The sequence below is a fragment of the Perissodus microlepis genome, chromosome 11, assembly GCF_051167445.1.
Source record: "Perissodus microlepis isolate ML-2025 ecotype Zambia chromosome 11, ASM5116744v1, whole genome shotgun sequence".
NCBI classification, from domain to species: Eukaryota; Metazoa; Chordata; class Actinopteri; order Cichliformes; family Cichlidae; genus Perissodus; species Perissodus microlepis.
In genome coordinates, this window is record NC_140471.1 from 12,110,228 (window position 1) to 12,131,506 (window position 21,279).

Consider the following 21,279-nt stretch of genomic DNA (forward strand, 5'->3'; position numbering starts at 1 on the left):
CACCAGGCACTCACTTGACTTGAGTGAAATGTTAACTCTTTATCTACAGAGAGGATAATGCAAAGAATTTTTTTTATGAGTAATCTTTAGTCTTCGGTGAATTATTTACTAATTCTTCACTTTTACTTCTTTACTTTAATCAGCATTTTTATTTGTTATTATTGTGTCAGTTTAACAGAAAATGTTAGTGACGTTCCACTGAAGTGATCATCTTAAATATTGAAGGGGGAAAAACATTGAATCAAGTGAGGCTTGAATCAACTTCATACTGAGATAAAAGCAAAGATTGCGTTCTTCTCTGAAATCCTTTGTAGGCTGCTTTTATGTTATCACAGTTGCTGACTTGTCTGAGTGATTGTCTCGGTCCTCAGATGCTTTTATAAGGCCTTGCAATTCTAATTAAACATTTATTTGAGCACTTGGGGTGAAGGGGATGGAAGCACATATTTTACTGACTCTTAGTTGGGGATTTTACAATAATTTTGCTGGCAGCTTTATTGCTGCTCCTCCTGAGTGTACATGTGTAAAAAAAAAAAAAAAAAAAGAGTTTTGCTTCAAGCATTACAAATGTTCCTGGACATGCATTTTGCAGTTTGGCCACAAGGAGATGCCAACAGACACATGATCAGTATTTCTGACAGCTACACAGGAGTAATGATTTAAAAATGTTTTAGAGCCTTCAGCTTTTAGGTTCTTCTTCTGTGGAAATAGCTCCCAGGTTGGATCTGGGAGAAAGACTGGACACTTGGTTTTCTTCTTTGCTCAGCACCATTCAGTCCTAATAGATGGCCGGAGGTTTCTTCCTGTTCAAAGGGAGATTTTCCTCCACACTATGAGCAAATGCTTGACCAAAGGGAGTTGTCTGATTGTTGGGGGTTTCTCTCCATTATTGTTAGGCCCTTTTCTTACAATATGAAGCACCTTAAGGTGACTGCTGTTGTAATTTAGCCCTATATAAATAACATTTAATTGAATTTAATTGAATACTAGTACAGTAACATTGTTAAATAATGCTTACCTTAAAACGAGAACAATCCAGCACTGAGAAATGTTGATTACATATTAAAATAATCAAGCTTATAATCAGAAATATTCAATGCATAGTAAACTGACTTCAATCTTATGTGTGTACTCTGTAGTTAAATTCAATTTAGTTTTATTTATATTGCAGTAAGTCACAGTAATTGTTGCCTTAGGGTACTTTATATTGCAAGACTCAACAATCAGACAACTGATAATGAGCAAACACTCGGTCATAGTGGGAAGGAAAAACTCCCTTTTAACAGGAAGGAATCTCAGGCAGGACCAGGATCAAGGAGAGTCTGCCATCTGCTCCAGTAGGCTGCAAATGAGAGCCTGAAAGAGAAGAAAGCAGGGTGAGACAAGGGGGGTAACATTAGTGTAATATTATTAGGTTGTATTACAGACAGCTCAAAAGCTTTCTGACATTAACCTTTAATCCAAATAAAGCAGAGACAAGTTATTTCATCAAAGAGAAATAACTTGTCTCTGGTCCAGTTTTGGACAGTGGCAACTGTTGTTGCTGTACAGAGGATTTTAAATCTAACAAACATCATGTGATTCAAGTGCAGACTTTCAGCTTTAATTTAAAGCTTCTAGCAAAAGTATTTGATCAGCTGTTCAGGAATTTTTATACATAATCTACCGTATTTCAATCAAGACTTAGATTTTATGAATCAGTTTCCACTCTCTGCTCATGAAAAAGTCTTTTAACAGGGAAAAGTCTTCTAAAAACGTTTCTTTGTCTTCAGTTGAACATGAATGTGAACATACACAGAGTGACTTTTGATTGCACAGATATTAAGTGGCCAAAGGCAGAAAACCACTAAAATATGAACGTTTATCTCAAGGACATACGCTAGGAAATCTCTATTAAAAGTTTCAAAGAAAGTCTTTCAGTTGAATTCAGTAACATTCGAGGAACAGCACAAACCTTTTAGGGGAAACTGATTTATGACTGCATTTCACATGCCTCTTATCTTGGGGGAACATAGAGGCAAAGTTAGTGTGCTTGTTTTTAGGATAAAGGTTGATTTTTGTTTCATAGAAAGTTGAGAAAATTAATTTGCCAAACATATTTTCTTCCCTAATAACTACTACGACCATACCTGTCAATATTATCTTTATGTCAAAGCATGGTAGAGGAGCCTATTACCTTAGACTGCTCTATTTTCCTTTGACCCCTTTATTGCAGATTCTGACAGTGTCTGCATCTGCACAGTATGTTCCCAGCCTCCCTGTCAAGGTTTTATTTAAAATAAATGATCTAAAATATTGGTGTTTTTCCTCTAACTTAGCATAAGATCCCCAGTACTGCTTCAGTCCAGAAAAAGAACTAACTTCACTGTATATCACAGTTTTCTAGGCTCTGTGCAACTACACTGCATTGCAAACACATATGTATCAGTCTTTTGTTTATTTGTCCCTCTGGTGTCTGCGCTCATTTCCGTTGTTTTCTGGACAGTAGAGAATCCTGTCAGAGAGTGCAAACATTTTCATGGAAGGAATCTTAGACAGGATGGAAACTTTTATCTTAGCTAGGTGCTTGGTAACCTTAGTATGATGCATTCTTTCACAGGGTGTGATTGGTTGATAAAAAATAAAAATAAAAGAATGAGCGTAGAAACAGCAGTGAATTCAATAGGTCTCAAAGAGATAGTAAAAGATCAGCCTTCTTGTTTTATGTAACCAGCATTCCTGTTGTAATAACACAGGACTGAAATGTATGAGAGACCACATGAGAGTTCACCACTTCACTGAGGTAAAGCACAGTTTGTTCCACAGGTGATCAACCCGTGATCAAAGCAGACAAAACCTGGAACAAGCAGAGGCAAAAGCCAAAAGGCAAAACAGGGTTAGGCGCGTGGGAAATCCAATGCAAGAGCAGTTTCACTGAAGTGCCGCATACATAAACAAAAGCGAGCTGACAAAGGACGGGCAAAAAACACATTTTGAATACAAGGGAAGGGAATTACTCACAGGTGCAACACACTGGGGCAGAGCAGGTAATTGCAAAGGTGGGAGATACATAAAGACAGGACGGGCAGGACCTGTGAAAAATGTTTTTCTAGCATCTATTCTTAACTGCAAAGTGGAACTTGTGATGTGAAACCTATGCTTTGTTCCAAACTAGGTACAAACATGAGTCTTTACAGTACCGCCAAAACATTCAGAGAGCAAAGCACATTTGTATTGCAGTGCATAATTATTTGAACAGATAGAAATAGATCAGAACAGAAAACTACAAATATATAATCTCATATTGAAAATGCATATTTGAGCCCTGATGTGTTGGACTCGTCCAGTCCAACACATGCTGTCAGCCCACTAGGCTCAGCAGCCTTCAAATATCTGGTATGTGAGGTTTTTCCTGAAAGCATGCCCAAGATGCTGTTTCACTTGGGAGGGATCAGATGGGAAAACATTATAATCTACTAGCCATCAGCACGTAACTGAATCTCAAATCACAATGCGTTTGAGACCACAGAGATCCCATTACATGGCCAGCATATTTGCCCCATGTTGAAATGTGCACTGATTGCTGTTAACTCTGATATCTGTAATTCTACAAGGATAAGAGTTTCCTTTTTGATAATTCAATTGCAGCGTGCTGAGTGGTACACAGCTTTGACATGTAAGAGATATGGGTTTGTCCTGAGCTAGTCTGGGGACTACTTTCTGTCAAGCAGTGGTGGGGAAGAGGGTTGTGTACAGTGTTTCACACAGCGGCTCCCTGTGAGAGTCAGCCCTGTTGAAATAGTTAGGTAGATGGGGCGATGAGGTGGGAGTGGCTGAAGGGTGCGTGGAGGGAAATGGAGGCAGCAGGGTTTAAAGTGGACCAGCCTCCTACACCCATACATTAGAGGCATGAGGTGTAATTATCTGATAAGTTGACACCGCATAATGCTGTCATTATGTGCAGCATATGCATGCAAGTATGGGTCTGTCAAGCTAATTTATCAACGATGCATTAAGAGCTTCTAAACCTCTCTGTGCTGCCCCGTGACCTGCAGTAGAGATTCATCAGGGTGTTTAATGTATTTTAAAAGCACTGAAAGAGACATAAACAATTAGTGAGAATATGTCTTGGTGGCTCTACAAATCCGAGTAGACTATAAACAGCACTGATGCTGAATTGGTAATTATCTGAGGATGACGGAACTTCCACTTTGTTTTTAGTTGTGCAGACAGCAGAAACTCAGTGTTTTGTTAGGATGAAATAAAACATGCAACATATTGGAGATGATTACTAAATTCTTCCCAAATCACCACTAGATATGTACTTATATACATATATTCTTCACTATGAGTTGATTATTTTTGCTTTCTTCTGCGAAGAGGAAATCACTGTGTTCACATGTTTCCTTACACAAGAGAAGACATGTGGGTGCAAACTCGTTTAGTCTGTCTTGCAGAGACAGACTAAACCCATACAACCCATGTGCAAAGCAGCAAAGCTGGAAAGAGCATGCATTTTAACAGAAGTATTGCAGTACTACCTCTATGAGAAAGTATGCAATCTTTATGTAAGATACTTGCTTCTTCTCTTTCATCTCTTGGTGCTAATCTAATTTTAAGCTTCCTGTTCTTCCGGTTAATTCAGGCCAGTAGGTTTCAGGTCTCACGTTAGGCAACAAAAATACTTTATATACATTCACTGCCCATTGAATCAGACATGTAATTCACTTTCACTGACACCACTAGTGTCTCCTTTGTAGACAGCCCAGAAACCAGCGCTGGTGTTAAAAAGGCAACAGATTCAGTGGTTAAAAAAACAAAGGCTGCTGCAAATTTACAGTCACGAAGAGAGACCACAGTAATAATAATAATAATAATAATGGATTGGATTTATATAGCGCTTTTCAAGGCACCCAAAGCGCTTTACAATGCCACTATTCATTCACTCAGTATCAATGTTCTTTGAGCTGGGTCTTCATTTCAGTGTTTACTACACATCTGAGAAGTTTCATGACTGCATCTTGAACACTTGTGACTTTATCATGTTGATGAAATTGACAAGATAAACCCAGGACTAATTAATGCCACACATGCTGGATTAAACCACTTAAATAGAACCTGTCTGACAAAGTGAAGTAGGCTAAAAGATTTCAAAAAGCAACACGTCATGCCACGATCTAAAAGAACTTGACATATATCAGGCTGGATAAGGTTACAAAGCATTTTAAAAGGGTCTGGGATTCCAGTGAATGGTGGTGAGTGACATTATCCACAAATGGAGAAAACGAACACAATGTTTCACACAAAAAAACACACCCAACAGTCAAACATGTTGGTGGTAGCGTGATGGTCTGGGGTTGCTTTGCTGCTTCAGGACCTGGTATAGTGGAACCATAAATTCTGCTCTCTACCTTAAAGTCCTGAAGGAGTCCTGCTGTTGTGCAGCAGGGACAATGATCTGAAATACCTTTGAACCTTTGAATAACTCAAAAACTCAGACCACTGTAATAACTTCTATTAAGATGCCAGGACAATAAACAAAGCTAGCAGATCCAGATGCTGGCACCCATGTGTGAGGAGGCCATGTCATAGTATGTCACAGTATTATAACAAAGTAACCACTTCCAATGCAATGGAACCATTTGTTGTCTACCAACATAAAACATAAGGTAACCTGATGAAATTGTATTACAGGTAACAAATGGGTTGGTGGGTGGGTACCGTAGAAAATACTTAAAATAGCAGCAGAATGCAGTGGTGTCTGACTTCTCAGCATTATTTGGGAATATTGCATTAACTGGTGTTTTGGTTATTACAGTAGGCTGGGCATGGAGACAGATGCATTCTGACAGTATCTCCACTCCTTAACTGATATTATACAGACTGATGCACATACATCAGTCTGTGTATCAGTCTGGAAAAGCATTTCTCGTGTTTCCAGATAGTGCTGCAAAACTCTTAACATATGAGCCCTTACAAAAATGTTCAGCAGTAGGAACAATGCACACACCATTAAAAGTATGCTTTTAACTCTCTGCTGTCTTCCCATAAAAAACAAACAAATATGCTGCAATAAAAGCTCAGGTTCCCATTCGTCCATCAGCACTGTGTCAGAGAAATTAACGACTCACGTTTGTCACACAAATGAGTTTTGTCTGTAAGAACGTTGGCATCACATGCAGCTATCAACAAATCCTTGATTGTTGATACAGCACTTAAGCCTTTGCTTTCCATAGCCTCCATTGTCCCATAATTTACTCCTATTAAATAACACCTGAATGTATAGTAAGTTCCACAGCAGACCCTCAGCCACACTGCAGTCTCTCTTATTGATCACATCAATTAGCATCCCAGCTCCAGCCCCCTCTTCTCACATTGTTCATACTCACAAATACTTGTATCTGTTTTAATCACCGGACGCAGGCAATGAGCAAGGAGCAGCTGTGTTTCGTAGGCTGGCTGCTTTGTTGCACTGGTGCGTTGGGAGTGGCAAAAACTGGATTCCTGCACACAATGCTCCTCCCCGCACTGTGACTTATGTTGGGGTACGCCACTCCTGTTCTTGTGGGCCAGTTACTCTTGAGAGCACTCAGAGCACCTTCTCTCTCTCTCTGTTCCTCTCTCTCTTGATTTGCTGCAACCACTTTTCCTGCTTTAGATCAACATCCCTTCGTCAGAACCATCTCTCTCTTATTCTCAACGAGGCTCTAAAAATCAGCTCTAGAAGGTAAGAAACAAAACATTTCCTCACATGCATTTATTTTTTAACCTTTGAACACAACAGGTATTTAGACACGATCAAAGGGTTAATCAACACCGGCAAGTTAGTTTTACTGTACCGAGTGTGACGAGACACATTTGCTTCTATCCACTCCACCACTATAAGAACCTGTCCTTACAAGCAGGGGAGATAGCTCAAGTTATTTGACTCCCAGCGACACATGGCTGATTTTTTACTGAGCGGGTGTTAACAGAGTCGATATGACTTGTTGATTCACCTGGCTGAATTTTAAGTAAACTGCAGAACCAGTAATATCACATTAAGTATTTTATAGATATTGTGTAGTTTTGCAACTGCCAACTCAAAATCCTATAAGGATTGCATTTCTATTCAGGTGATAGTAAAAATAAAATTCAAGTAACTGCACAATTAAGTTTTAGAAAAGGGAAAACTATTGACATATAAAGTAAAATAGGTGCAAGTCAAGTGCAATTAATGTATTCAGTAAGTCTTTGTATTACAAACCCCAAAGGCGGTTCATTTACAATAACAAACTATAAGTAACTGTGCTGTTTGCCTAATCTTGCTGTTTCTCCACTGTGTGAAACTTTACATCCAGCAAATCTGAGATGCACTGCAGTGTAAATATGTAATATGTCAAGCTTATTAATGCTACTAAAAACCACAAATAACAACTGTGCATGAAGAAAAAAAAAAGAAAGCAGTGGGAAAGAACTGAAACCAAAATTTACTTTACAGGAAGGAAGTGTTTGTCTCAGTGCTACTAAAATCACCCACAACCTTAAATACAGTTTCGTTTTTAAGCCCAGCTCATTGCAATGATAGCCCATAAAGCCAGAGATGAGTGAGCTCACATTACCAGTGGCTCAAAAGACATATTGTTCCTTAACTGCAAATTAGCAGTATTATGCACTTACACGCATCATTGCTTTATAGAATTCTTTGTTTTATATTCCATCCTCAGACACACAGTCACTCATGCCTCCTTATGTTTGTTTTCATTGTGAGCTGCTTGGAGTGTAAGAACTTGTACTGTGTTTGTCTTGGCAGGTTGATTGGATATAATCTCATGTAGTTACAGAAACATACCTTGTAGTGAATGCAACATAGACACAGCAAAAACAGATTGGTTGCTATTTCTCTTCATGTGCTGGCTGACACTTTACTTTCTTTGTGTTGGAAACCGCTCCAGGAAATGTTAAGCACACGGTTATAAATAAGAGACATTCAAAAGTGAAAGTCTAGGACGTGTATTGCACACATGGCTTCGAGATGTCAAGCACCTTGCGGGCAACATGTATCAGAAACATTAAACTCGCTTGTTGCCATGTCAGCCAGTTGTGATCACACCTTGTCAAGCACCTTCAGCCTGCTTGTTTCTACAGAAGTTGCTGTGGTAACTTAAGAGTTATTCATAGATTAACAAACACTGGTCTTGTCATTGTTGTTATTGCCTATAAAAGAGGAGTCAGATAGCCAATTTTATTCCTGGATTTATGAAGCTTAAATGGACAATAAACAGGAGAGACACAGAACTAGGGTTCCACCTAATCCGCAAAGTGGTTGTCAGTCTGGTGAGGACAGTTTTGGCACGGCTGAGGGAGAATTACCCAACGGCTGTATACTGACAAATGGCTGCAATAACAGTGATGCAATCACACGGGAACATAACATGAGCAGAATAGTGTGGCAGTTTCAGCAAATCTAAATAACATGATTATAATTGATTATTGATTGAATAACAAAGGGTATTCATATCAAATGGCATATTCATCTGTCAGTAAACTTCGTGAATAAAAGGATGTTTTTGAATTTAATGAGTCCTTGCAAAGTGATGAATATAGATTGCTGATATATATTGCACAATGTTTATGAGAGTAGCTTTAAAGGTTTAAATTGTGTGTAGCCCATCTATGCACACATGAAAAAAAGCTGCATTTCAGGTTGCATGCCTGTGTGTGATGTGTAATCGTAGCCAAAAAACAAACAAAAAAACAACAACAAACAGAAATGTTTTTGTTTTGTGTTTTTTTTTTGCATTTTAGCACTTTCTCCCTAAAAGATTTCTTCTGATTGAAGAACCTCCCTCTGATTTGGATTTGGTTAAGCATCCGTTTGGCTTGCGAGCACTTACTCATCTGTAGCAGTCCCGGTCACTGTTACGGCTCATCATGACTTTTTTAAACATCTGCACATCTTCACCTTGAAAGATGCTTTTAGTGAGAACCACACATCTTCTTTAACCCTATTTCTTGCCAACAGGAAATGGCTTCCAAACACAAGATGGGCTACAAGTGTCGGATAGCAGGAGTGATGCTTCTCCTCTTGACCAGCATCGCTGCCCTCGTTGCTGTTGCTGTTATCCAGGACACTTGGAGGTTTTTAGAATACAGCAAAGAGGTGAGCACATACACGCATCAGCGCAACACTCCAGGATGCAAATATAAATACGCATGCTGTTATAAAGACACAACGCATAAAAACTGCACCGAAGGATCAGAGACGGGGGATTTCTCATCGGTCTGCTTGCCGATGAGTGGCGGTTCTGATGAAACACGTTTAACTTTGCGTGTACTGTTAATGGCATTCAAAACAAACAGGCATGTTGGCCGTATTGCTGTTTCCCCTTTTCCTTTTAATTAGAACTGAAAGCTTTTTGAAACAAGGGCTAAGAAAAAAAACTCATTGTGATGAGTTTCAGATGCCGTTTTGCGTGTTTGTCAGTTCTCTTTTTGTGTATGTGTGTGTGTGCTTTTTCATCAGGAGTGTGCCAGTGGTTTTTCACTTTTGCAGTTCTCACACTTCTCTAATTTGAGACTTTCTTTTCTGCTAAAGATACCATTACCCCACTATATCTTCATAAAGAAAATAGGCTTTTTTAAAAACTTTTTATTTTGTACTTTTCCAATTTTATAGTACATGCAAACAAAAATATGAAAAAAGAACACAAAAGAAACAAACTAAAAAAAAAAAAGGACACCTAATCTGTGGAAGAGGGGAAAAAAAACAAAAACAAACCCAACGAGGAGAGGTCCCTGCCTTATGGGGCTGAGTGAGTCTTATAGGCTATCCATTTTGTCCACTGTTTTCGGTGTTTGTCAGATTTCAGTCTCAAAGTGTAGGTCATTTTCTCCATTATATATATGTCCTCGATTACATCAGTCCATTCTTCCAATTTTAAAGGGTCACTTTTCAGCCAGTTTTTTGTTATTACCTTTTTGCTTGACAACAACATAATTTTAAACAAGTAATGGTCCTCCTTTCTTACATTTTCCCATATTCCAAAATACATTACTCGTGCCTCACACAGCATGTCATACCCCAACACTTTCTTCATTGTTACCGCAATGCTTTCCCAGTAAGGTTTGATATTTTTACACTTCCAAAACACATGAGAATGATTGGCGTCCCAGTCTCCACATAATCTCCAGCATCGTTGGGGTGTTTTCAGCTGCTTGCTTTTGATATAAGGAGTAATAAAGAACCTAATCACATTTTTCCAGCCATATTCTCTCCATCGTCTAGAGCTGGTGGAATTATGCTGTGTGAGACATACGGATCGCCAGTCATCCTCTGACAACTCAAGATGTAATTCAGATTCCCACTTTTGTTTGATATATAATGTTTCATTCCTATTCAAATTTTGCAGGCCATTATATAATTTCGATAAAATTCTTGATGGAGGATTTTTATATGCACCTGTTATTATTTCTATTATATGGCTTCCTTCTCTCAAGAACTTCTTCCTAATTTCTGTATTGTAAAAATGTCTTAATTGAAAATACCTAAATAAATCTGATTTATCCAGTCCAAATTGTCTCTGTAGATTCTCGAAGGATTTGAATGTTGTCCCGTCTATTAATGTGCACATTGCTGTAATTCCTTTATTGACCCATCTTAAAAATGTACTATCCCATTGTCCACTTTGGAATTTTCGAGAATATGCAGGCCAAATCAGTAATTTACAGTCTTCTATAATTCTATATTTCTTCACTATAATCCACCAGAGTTTAATAGTAAATTCAGTAATGAGATTTGTGTTCGTAGACTGGATAGTTTCTTCTCCCAATCTTGTTTGTGGATAACATGATAAGCAATAATTTATCTCCATATGTTTCCATTTTGAGGTGTAATCCGGTGAACACCAGTAAACAATATATCTCAGCTGGCCTGCATAGAAATATTCCTTGAAATTCGGGAGGGCAAGTCCTCCTTTTTCTTTTCTTAATTGGAGTATTTTAAATCTTATTCTTGGCTTTGTCCCTTTCCAAATAAATCTGCTAACTAATTTATCCCATCTACCAAATTGTGCATCTGGTATATGGACTGGCAATGAAGTGAATAGATACAGTAGTCGAGGAATCACATTCATTTTTATTACCTCTATTCTTGAGCTAAGGTCCATGACAAGCGGAGCCCATTTAATCAAATCTTTTTGGATTGTATTACTAATCTTTACATAATTTGCTTCGTATAGTGTACTTATTTCGCTAGTTAGATAGACACCTAAATATTTGATCTTATTTGAGTCCCATTTTAGTTTATATTCGTTTTGAATTGATTCTTTGGGGAAATAATTCAGACAGAGTACTTGAGTCTTTACGATATTTAATTTAGATCCTGAATTTTTGCCAAAATATTTTAATGCTTTAATCAACCGAGGAAAGGTCGTGTCAGGATCCTGTAGGTATATAATTATATCATCAGCAAAGAGACCTATTCGTTGTTCAATTTTAGAAACTAAAACCCCTAAATAGGCTTTTACTGCTGTTATGCAACATCTTTCACACAGAGGCCTGATGAAAGTCACGGTGGCTACTCTGTGCTTAATAGACAGCAACCTGCTAGGCTGATTGGAAAATGCTTGTGCAATAACATTTTTTTTCTTCCTTCTTCCTGTTAGTACGGCATAGTGATAGACGCTGGCTCATCTCGTTCCAATGTGTACCTGTATGAATGGCCAGGAGCGAAGGAGAACGAAACAGGAATAGTGACAGAGACATTAAACTGTAAAGTTGATGGTGAGTCACATATAACAAAGAGAGGAAATAAGATTTTGACTAAACTTGACTAAACTGAAGATGTTTTAAATTGGAGACATTCTGGTTACTACACACACACACACACAAGAATTTTAGCTTGGATTTGTGTCCTCAGGTAATGCCATCTCCGACATGAAGGTTATCCCCGAGATCGAAGAAAAGACAATGACAGGATTTAGGAAATGCATGGACATCGTCACTAAAACCATTCCTCCAACAAAACACAACAGTACGCGCCTGTTTCTCGGAGCTACAGCTGGAATGAGACTCCTGCAGTAAGAAGCTTTTGATTACTTATATTATTATTGAAGTGTCAAAAGTGGGTTTTTTTATATTAATTAATTTTAGGCTTTTCTTGACCTTTCATGCACTGAAGAGTGAGCTGATGACTGAAGAACTGCAAGACATAATGAATACAAATACATTCTTAAAAAGTATAATATTTAGATCTGTGACTTTATGTGTGTGTGGTATGAATTTTTAATGGGTATAATGTATGACTTTTAAAGATGAGAATATCAAGACAGAGATGCAGAAATGTTCTTAAAGTGATGTATTTAATACTTTCAAATATGTGCTGTGGATTGAGTTTAAGAACGTCCATTCAACTTCATTGGTGCTGAATTATGAATGCCGATTTTGCTGTGCAAGCATTCAAGAGACAAAAAGGGAGGTCTGCTTCACAGTAAAGCTTTGTGTCTTATATTGCCCCCCTTTTGCCTGATGGATAACCCCCTCCCTCTGGATGCCTGGGGAAGCCCCAGCAATAAAAACACATTCAGACTAAAGGGCAGGACAAAACTTAGGAATTTTGATCACATGGATCAAACTCTGGGCCTGGGATCAAATATGGCTTTTCATACTTTCCAGCCCAAGAAAAGATGATGACAAAAGCAGACCTTCTACGTAGAAGTAGGGGACAGAGTATATTGTTGCTAAAGTATAACAAACATACAAAAAAAGGTTGATTAGTTTGCATGAAATGATTTACAGTCATGTGAAAAAGGACATCCTCTTTAGCATAATTTAAAAAACAAAACATCTGTTCCAGACTCTAACATTATTTAAATAGATGAACACTCCTCATTGCTTCCAGTCACTGCGAATCAAACGCATCTGATTAACTGCTCATCAGCAAGTGTGAGCACATGGATAAAAGAAGATGTTTTGGCAGTTTATTGGTTTAGAGCATTTAGTTTTGTGTCAGCACGACGCCAAGCAGGAAAGACATCTTATTATAAAATCCACAGTACAGTGAGAATGATTATTCACAAGTGAGAAATTATTAAGACAGTCGCGAATCTTCTGAGGGGTGGACTTTCCAGCAAATACACCCCAAACTCAGACCGTGAAACGCTCAGAGAAACAGCAGAAAGACAAAAACAAAACAACCAAAAATAAATAAAACGCACACATAAAACAGAGTTAATGACAGAAACATTAAAAAAAAAAAAAAATATGTGCACATCTTGTTTTTAAAATGACATACTGATCTCATTTTAAAAAACAGAGCCAAGCCTTCTAGCCTACCATCATGACTTCTGGCTTAGATGAGTTTAAAATAAAAATTAATAGCAAATAATAGCATCTAAAATACGTGTATTTGGCAAAATCTTTACCTGCTTCATTAATGATAGTGAATCCATTTGTCAGCGTCTGTTTCTAGTGTGATGTCTAATAGTTCTGTTTTCTGCTGTGCTGTTAAGAATGAAAGATGCACAGAGGGCCAATAACGTCCTGGTAAAACTCAGACAATACCTGAGTTCCCTCCCCTTCATGTTTCAAAATGCTTCAGTCATCACTGGGCAGGAAGAAGGGCTTTATGGCTGGATCACTGTCAACTACCTAATGGGAAACTTGGTAGAGGTATGACACAGCCTTCACCTGTCTGATCGATTGCCCAAAAAACAAGATAATTGCAGCTTCATAAATCTGCTATTGTATGTTTCATCGTTTATTAATCTTCGTTGTTTTTGCAGAAAAACGTGTGGAACGCATACGTACGGCCGCAGGGAGCAAAGACTGTCGGCTCCATGGATCTTGGAGGAGCATCAACACAGATTGCCTTTGCGGTCCAGGATGATCTCACGGGACCCGACTACCTGCGTGTCAAACTGTATGGTTACCCTTACAATGTCTACACACACAGTTTTCTCTGCTATGGCAAAAATGAAGCTGGGAAGTTGGTTCTGGAGAAAGTAGTGCAGGTGAATGACTTTTTCCTCTTTCTTTTGCGAGTATGCACAGAAAAAAAATAGTGTCTTTCACTGAACTCTCATATTCCCAAGGTACTATAAGAGTGGTGGTTCTTTCCTTAGGTTGTTATGCGTTACTGTGCTATCGTTTAAGTGCAGTGGGAACGTCTGGCTCTTTGCACACATGTGCACTGCGAAATCCATTAATGGCCAATTTGTGGAATGATTAGTGAACGCTGCTGTCCCTGAGCTGCTAACAGCCAAAGGATCCAGGGATGCATTATGTCATTAAGAATATTGATCGAACCGTGATTGTCGTCAAGCTAGTCTGGGAGAAATGCATCGTTTCTGGTAATTCATAGCTTCATTCTTGAAACTAATAGTGATTCTACAAGAAATATGCTGAAAGTGCATCAGAGTGATGGTATGACAGCTTAACCTTATAGTTTGTTTACTTCAGACTTTGTATGCGGTGTTGTATAATTTAAAGAAACAAGCCCTACAGTGTGGAGATAATGTGCCTGTAAAGGCATAACGAATATCCATCCATTCATTTTTTCCCTCTTATCCAGTTCAGAGTTGGGGTCTTTTTCTGTCCTATTTATTTGTAGATTTTGCCTTCTTCTTAAAAAATCGTCATCTTTTGACATATTTTTTATTTATTTTTTTATTTTCCAGCAATCATCTAACCCCAAAAACATAACAAACCCCTGCTATCCTAAAGGTTTCAATACTACCAAAAAGGCATCATCAATTTTTGAGTCACAGTGTACAAAGAAACCGCAAAACTACGACCCCAATCAAGAGCTGACCTTCTTTGGTGGTGGCGACTCAGACGGCTGTGGGAAAGTAGTGAAATCCATATTTGATTTCAAGACCTGCTCCTCGTCTCAGTGTTCCTTCAACGGGGTGGAGCAGCCACCAGTCACCGGAGATTTCCTGGTAACACGCAGTGCAAATATAACATATGAAAGCAAATAGATCACGATGCAAAACAACCTAGTGTGTGTGTTTCTGCTGGTCCGACCAGGCATACGCTGGATTCTTCTGGACTGCCATGGCTCTGCAGTTGAATGGCACATCAAACATTAATCACTTCAACACCTCAGTTAGGAACTTCTGCCACAAAAACTGGGCAACGGTAAGTTTTCATACAGGTAGAAAATCAAGAAATTAAGGTGAGGAAGAACAGAAATCATGTTTAGGAAGGAGAGAATGACAGAATTAATATGAAGGTAATTACATAAAATACGTTGTTTTCATTCATCAAGATTAGAACAGAAGGCACAACAGAAAGTAAACTACTCACCAGCTCTGACAATGCTGTGCGCCCACATTTTCTTCTTATTGCTCGTGTGTCCACATTTTTTACTAGTAATATACACTGACTGGACACTCTATTAGGTACACCTTTAATGAGTTGCACCCCCTTCAATCTTCAAAACTGTGGCATTTAAAGGAGGATCAATTGGTACTAAGGGGCCCAAAATATGCCAAGAAAATATCCTCAACACCACGTTAAACCATTAATACAAAGCAGCACGCTTTCAGGATTTTTGCACCAAAGTCTGGCCCTATCATCTGAATGTCACAGCAGAAATCCAGGGTCATTAGACCAGGCAACATTTTTCCGCTCTTCTCTTGACCTTTAGTGAGCCTGTGCTTTTGTATACCCTGGTTGTCTGGCACCCAGCAACCATGCCACAAGTGGTTATTTGAGTTACTGTTCCCTTTCCTCTAAGCAGTCTGGCCATTCTCAGATGACCTCTGAAATCAACAAGGCATTTTTCCCCAGAGAAATACCACTCACTCAACTCCCAGTAGGTCTGCAGTTTATAAAAAACTCAGAGAACCCTTTCTCAGCACCAACACCAACGGCATGTTTGAAATCATCTCCCTGACCCTCGATTTTGTTGCTCAGTTTGAACTTCAATGCACTGAGTAGCTGCCATGTGACCATTTAGGTATTTGTGCTGACTAGTTGAGGTATACCTAATAAAGTGGACTGTGAGTGTCTGCCACATCAGTTATTAAAAACATGATCAGTTAGGCAACAAAGGCAATGTCAGGCCAAGAAAGTGATTTAGAGAGACATGCTTGTGCTAACCACAGCTGTAGAGTGCAGCTGTGCAAAAGAAACAAAGTTACTTCAGGATAAAGGTAATGAAATAAACTGCACTCCGTCTTTGTTACACAATATTTTAATGATCTTGGATTAAATAATCGTTATCATTTCTCACTGAAATGGGATTAAACTGAAATTAATACAATTAGCTTGTGTCATTACAATCACAGGCTAAACTCTGATCTTTGTTTAACCTTCTTTCAGCTGAACGCACAAAAGAACGTTAAATTCATCGAGACCCACTGTTACGCAGGTCATTACGTCTTTACTTTGCTGGCAGATGGATACAAATTCGACACTGACACCTGGAAAAACATTCACTTTCAACAACAGGTTGGTTAAACAGCAGTAAATAAGACACAAATAGTATTCTTTTTATTTGTAAGTTTCACTACTGCCTTCTATGAGGCTAGTACATTACAATTCTCCCATTGTTCAAAGTTTATGGATGGCTTGTGCTCTAATTCTTCTTGAAATATAACTGTAAGATGTACTAATTTGGTGAGTTGTTTTGGAAAGCTGTTGACAGCTGATACATGTTCAAATACAGGAAGCCATTTAACTGCCTTTGGCAGTCGTATGTGATGAGGCCACCCACTTGAAACTGTTGTTGATGTCGTAGGAATAGCCTGCAATGAAAAAGCTAAAGAGCGGAAGGCATGCCATCAATTTGTCACAAAGAAACTCCCTCAGCAGAAGGGGATTCCTGGTCTTTGACACTCGGTATATTACTCATGATTCATAAAGGACAAACGATTACAGCCAATGTTTCCACACTGCAAAGAGCGTTCGGCCTTTTGCACTCAAGACTTTTTAACAGCTGGCAATTCTCCCAATTTCCAACAATAGTGTTAGTGTGCAGTTTGGGATGTCTGCTGCTTGATAGGTTCTTTCAAGACTGAGTTACGAGACAGCCTGTTCTTTTTCTTCTTCTTTGGATGCTATGACTCATCTTTTGCCCTACAGCTGTAATTATACAATTTCATGATTTTCATTCCGCTGACATGCAAGGTGGTGCACTGGTGTTGGAAGCAAGTGGTTTTAACAAATATAAAACATTCAAATTACTTGTTTTCTTTCTTTTCCTGTAGGTAAAGAAAACTAATATAGGCTGGAGTTTGGGCTACATGCTGAGTATGTCCAACATGATTCCTTCCGAAGTGAAGAAAATCCCTCCTATGTCAAACTCCGTCTTTGCCGGCCTCATCTTTCTATTTTCGGCGCTAACAATTATGACTGCTGTCTTAGTTTTCATCATCTTCATTCGCACCTGCTACTGAGAGCGTAGGTTACAGAGGGAATCACTGGCTATTGAAAGGCCTGGGAACTGCTGTAATTCTGCAAGAGGTTCGGAGAATCCTACAGTTGCATGTGCCAAGACGCCTGGACTGGACGTTAACAATCAAATGTGTTATTATTCAGGTTGAGACATGAACTAGCTTTTAGTTAAAAAAACAAAAAACAAAACAAAACTGAAGAGCCTCAAAATCAATGCAGTACGTTGTGCTGGCATCTTTGAGGGTTTTAGCTTCAGATAAAATATGTAAAAGCAGCTTTAAAAAGCATTAGACCACTCTTCATTCTCTACCTCAGGGAATCTTACAAAAATTAATGTACTTTTTTAAAATTTAGTTGACTGTGCTCAACAAAATAGTGATAGTGTTTGTCTAAATGGCACAAAAATATAAGAGCATTCATCAGTCTCCATGTGCTTGTTCTTGTTGTGCAATTCCCAAAATGAGTCGAACGCCCGCTTTAGACCAGAGCATGAGTTACTGTTTCTTTCCCTGCATTTTACATGTTATAGCACTGAAAATGGTAGCAAATTGTTGTACTGTAGCTTTAATATATTGTTTTATATTGTGTATGGTCTTGCCAAACTTTAAGCGCACAACGATAGCTTTTTTTGAATTAACATTTCCCTAATAAATGATGCCATTGTCTCATTATTTTCATATCAGTTTAAAATTATTTACATACAACCTACTTAACTAATTTTGGTCATCACAGAAAGTCATTCAGTGCTACAGCAGTTCTACGTGCTTCTCTTGATTTAACTAAATGCATCATAGTCGTATATTGCTGTAGTGAGTTATAAAAGGCTTGCATTCTGAGCAAAGTATTGTTGGATAGTTGTACACAAGTGGTTCATTCAGTTGTATAAATGGAGCAGTTGGGAAAAGAAAAATTAAGCCCTGTTAGCAATGACAATCCATTAGTGGTGAAGCACATGGATGGATGGATGGACTTGAAGCAGAGACACTGTTTTTACATCCTGCTGATTCAGCTGGTAGATGAAACTGGCAACTGTTACAAAGTAATATTTTGGTACTTTCCTCGTTATTTATTATTTCTTTATAAAGAAAAAATGATGAATAAAAATAAAGATTTCATGACAGTAATTTGTTCACAGGGACAGCAAGTATGATGTATGACTAAACTGCATGAATAAAACTGTCTCTTGACATTTTGTTGTCATTGCACTGGAGAAAATGATGCATGATTGTCATTTGATGCAGACTGCTTGCACTGTTTCTGCTTTGGCAATAATGAGCTGTCTTGTCAGTACTGTATGTAATAAACTTCTCAACTAACTGCATCTTTTGGAGCTGTAGTTTCATAATCTCGCTTGGTGAAACTAAACGCTTAAACGTTTTTAATCCTTTACAGCAGTTAAAACCATTTTGCGTGTGTGAACTTACCTTGGTCACTTACTAAAATTGCACACCAATGGACTTCTAGTCCTTTCCTTCTACAGAAAACAATAGCACACTCCAGTGGTAGTGTGTTGTTCCTGCAGAATATCCAGGACGAGTACGGATTTGACTTCGTTTTTGTTATTTTTTATTGAAAGTTTCGACTAAAAAGAAAAAAAACAAACAAAGAAACAAACAAAAAGACACATCTGAAGCTACAGGAATATCCACTGGTTCTACAGACACTCTCAAAAATCACAATTTTAAAGACATGGGAGGCATGTGACCAAGCAAATAAAAAAAATAGCTAAGTTACTTCTGTTGCATCTTCTTGTACACACCTGTACAAAAAAAAAGATCTTATAAATATTACTTTTGATTTTGAGTTCTCTACTTTCTTTCACTCCCTACCCCTGTTTATTTTAGAGCTTTCTATCCATTTGATTTTGGTTAAACCAATTTTGTTTTCTCCTATGTCCATTCGTTTCCCGTGTCTCTCCTTAGCTTCCTTTCATTGGTGGAAAGTCAAGGCGTGTGAGTCTTCGAGGGCGTGTTAAAGTTCATCTTAAGTTTTCTTCTGTTCTCAACCGATATTCTCTAGGCACAATAATGCACGTTTGTGTTTCTTTCATCTTTATTCTGCTTAAAATGATCAATTACAGTCACTCTGGAGGTGCAAATATTCCACGGAGACCCAACATAAGACAACCTCAATCCCCAATACTGAAAAGTGTTTAGCAGCTCACACATAATCATCAAAAAGAGAAAAACAAACAAAAGTAAAGGCAACATAAAAGTAATTCTCCTCATTTTTTTTAGGAGAATATATATAAGCTGAAATCATTTCGTTCAACAGGAATGCCCTTTCCTCTCACAGAGATCATCGACCTGCTCATATTTTCAGGGGCTTGTGTTTGGCAAGAACGAGACAAAACAGTGAGTTGGACTTAGATTATGCAAAACAATTAAATCTGTCATATTTTGGGAAGCATTCATTGCGAGCTATGCCGTCTCGGCGTTGTTATGTAAGGTCAGTCGATGAGGCCTCGGCAGGATGTCGTTGGGTGTCTAATAAAAAGTAGCTTTTTCACCAGGATTCCACAGGGTTTTAGATGTGGTGGTAGTTTGATCACATGACGCACAAAACATCTCGTCCGATTGAGGCAAATGTGCTAAAGGACCAACTGCATGCTCTCATTCACTGATCATTTCACACAGCAACAGCTTGACAAAAACCAAAAAGCAGATTCAAAGTGGAAAAAATTAAGAAAAAGCAACAGGAAGATCTCTTTACAACTTAGTTTCTTCATCTTTGGTATAAAATATGCCACCCGCGGGCTGTATTTTTGTTCAACAGTTAAGAAAGACTCAAGAAACTGTCAACAGTTTTACTAAAACTATTGCTTTTTGCACATTTAAAAATCCTAGCTTTTTTTCTCTGCTTTTTCTCAAAGTCAGAAATGTTCCTTTTTCTTTTTGCAATGAGACAAGCAAGCAGGCAAAGGAAAAACTTTTAAAAGCACCGCAATGAAAAAAATAAAAATACAAAAAAAAAAAAAAGTGGTGGAGAAACTGAATTTCTTTCCCATGATTGAACTAAACTGCATTTCCAGGAAGCGGTGGGCTGACCGCTGCCACAAGTTGTAAAAGGATTTTTTTCCCTAGTCAACCAACATCACCTGCACTGTACCACATAATTTAAAATCACCTTCATACAAATACAACCGTTTTTTGTCTTATACAGATAGCTTTGTAGATTTCATTTCTGAGGCTCTCATAAACTCAAAGAACCCTTTAAAAAAATCATTCAACAACTCAGTCCTTTTTTTTAAATAATTCAACACTTGGAAACTTTTTTCCCCAAAGTTTGAGAAAATTAAGGCAATAAAGATTTACGAAAACACTAATATTCTAGAAAACTACTCAAATAATAAAAAGAATGAAAATAATGTAGCTTAATATCAAAGGAAGACAGCCCGTTTTTGTTCAAGACTTGGCTTCCTTCTATTTTCAATAAAAAAAGTCTGAAAATCTACCTGCACATTCAAATGTTCATTTTTTTCTGTACAGTTGGTTGACTTTAGATTTCTCTTTACGTCCCCTTATCTGTTTTTTCCTTTGGAGGCAAAGTCCAGTCTCATGGTGAAAAATGAAAACTCAAAGTTGGAGACCGCCATTGATTTCATTGTCTTTGAGTTTAGCAAACCATCATTTGCTTTTTCTTCTGTCTTTTTCTTAGTTCAACCAGGTAAGAAAGATATTTTTTTTTCTTCGTTTTGTCTTTTATTTGGTGCCCGTGCACAGTGGAAGCATTCTCCCGTCAGTGATGTCCATGTCACCTCTGTTTTTGTTTTTTGTTTTGTCCCGTTTCCTTTTGATACTCTGCGTCTCCAGCGCCTTCGTGCAGTCCTCCTAAAGGCAATGCAGCAATGATTCCTACCAATCCTGTTATCTAAAAGAGACAGAAAAGTCAGTGAGCGAGGACGTGACTGAGGGAACC

The 21,279-nt window shown here is 38.2% G+C and overlaps 2 protein-coding genes across 4 annotated transcripts in view; one reads left to right on the forward strand and one right to left on the reverse strand.

Annotated features, from left to right (window-relative positions):
* The first annotated feature begins 6,557 nt into the window (after window positions 1-6,557).
* Window positions 6,558-20,339, forward strand: entpd3 (ectonucleoside triphosphate diphosphohydrolase 3). Its single transcript, XM_084942675.1, has 10 exons — window positions 6,558-6,706; window positions 8,984-9,121; window positions 11,625-11,742; window positions 11,879-12,038; window positions 13,470-13,629; window positions 13,743-13,970; window positions 14,637-14,900; window positions 14,989-15,099; window positions 16,288-16,416; window positions 17,175-20,339. The coding sequence occupies exons 2-10, from the start codon at window positions 8,987-8,989 to the stop codon at window positions 17,361-17,363; spliced, it is 1,494 nt and encodes a 497-aa protein (XP_084798801.1). The 5' UTR covers window positions 6,558-6,706; window positions 8,984-8,986; the 3' UTR covers window positions 17,364-20,339.
* The window catches only part of rbms3 (RNA binding motif, single stranded interacting protein), a 164,682-nt gene continuing 162,794 nt past the window's right edge, over window positions 19,392-21,279 (reverse strand). For all 3 annotated transcript variants that reach the window (XM_084942680.1, XM_084942679.1, XM_084942677.1), the window contains exon 14: window positions 19,392-21,231. In XM_084942680.1, the coding sequence (XP_084798806.1) occupies window positions 21,228-21,231 (4 nt within the window). In that variant the 3' untranslated portion in view covers window positions 19,392-21,227. The remainder of the gene's footprint in view (window positions 21,232-21,279) is intronic.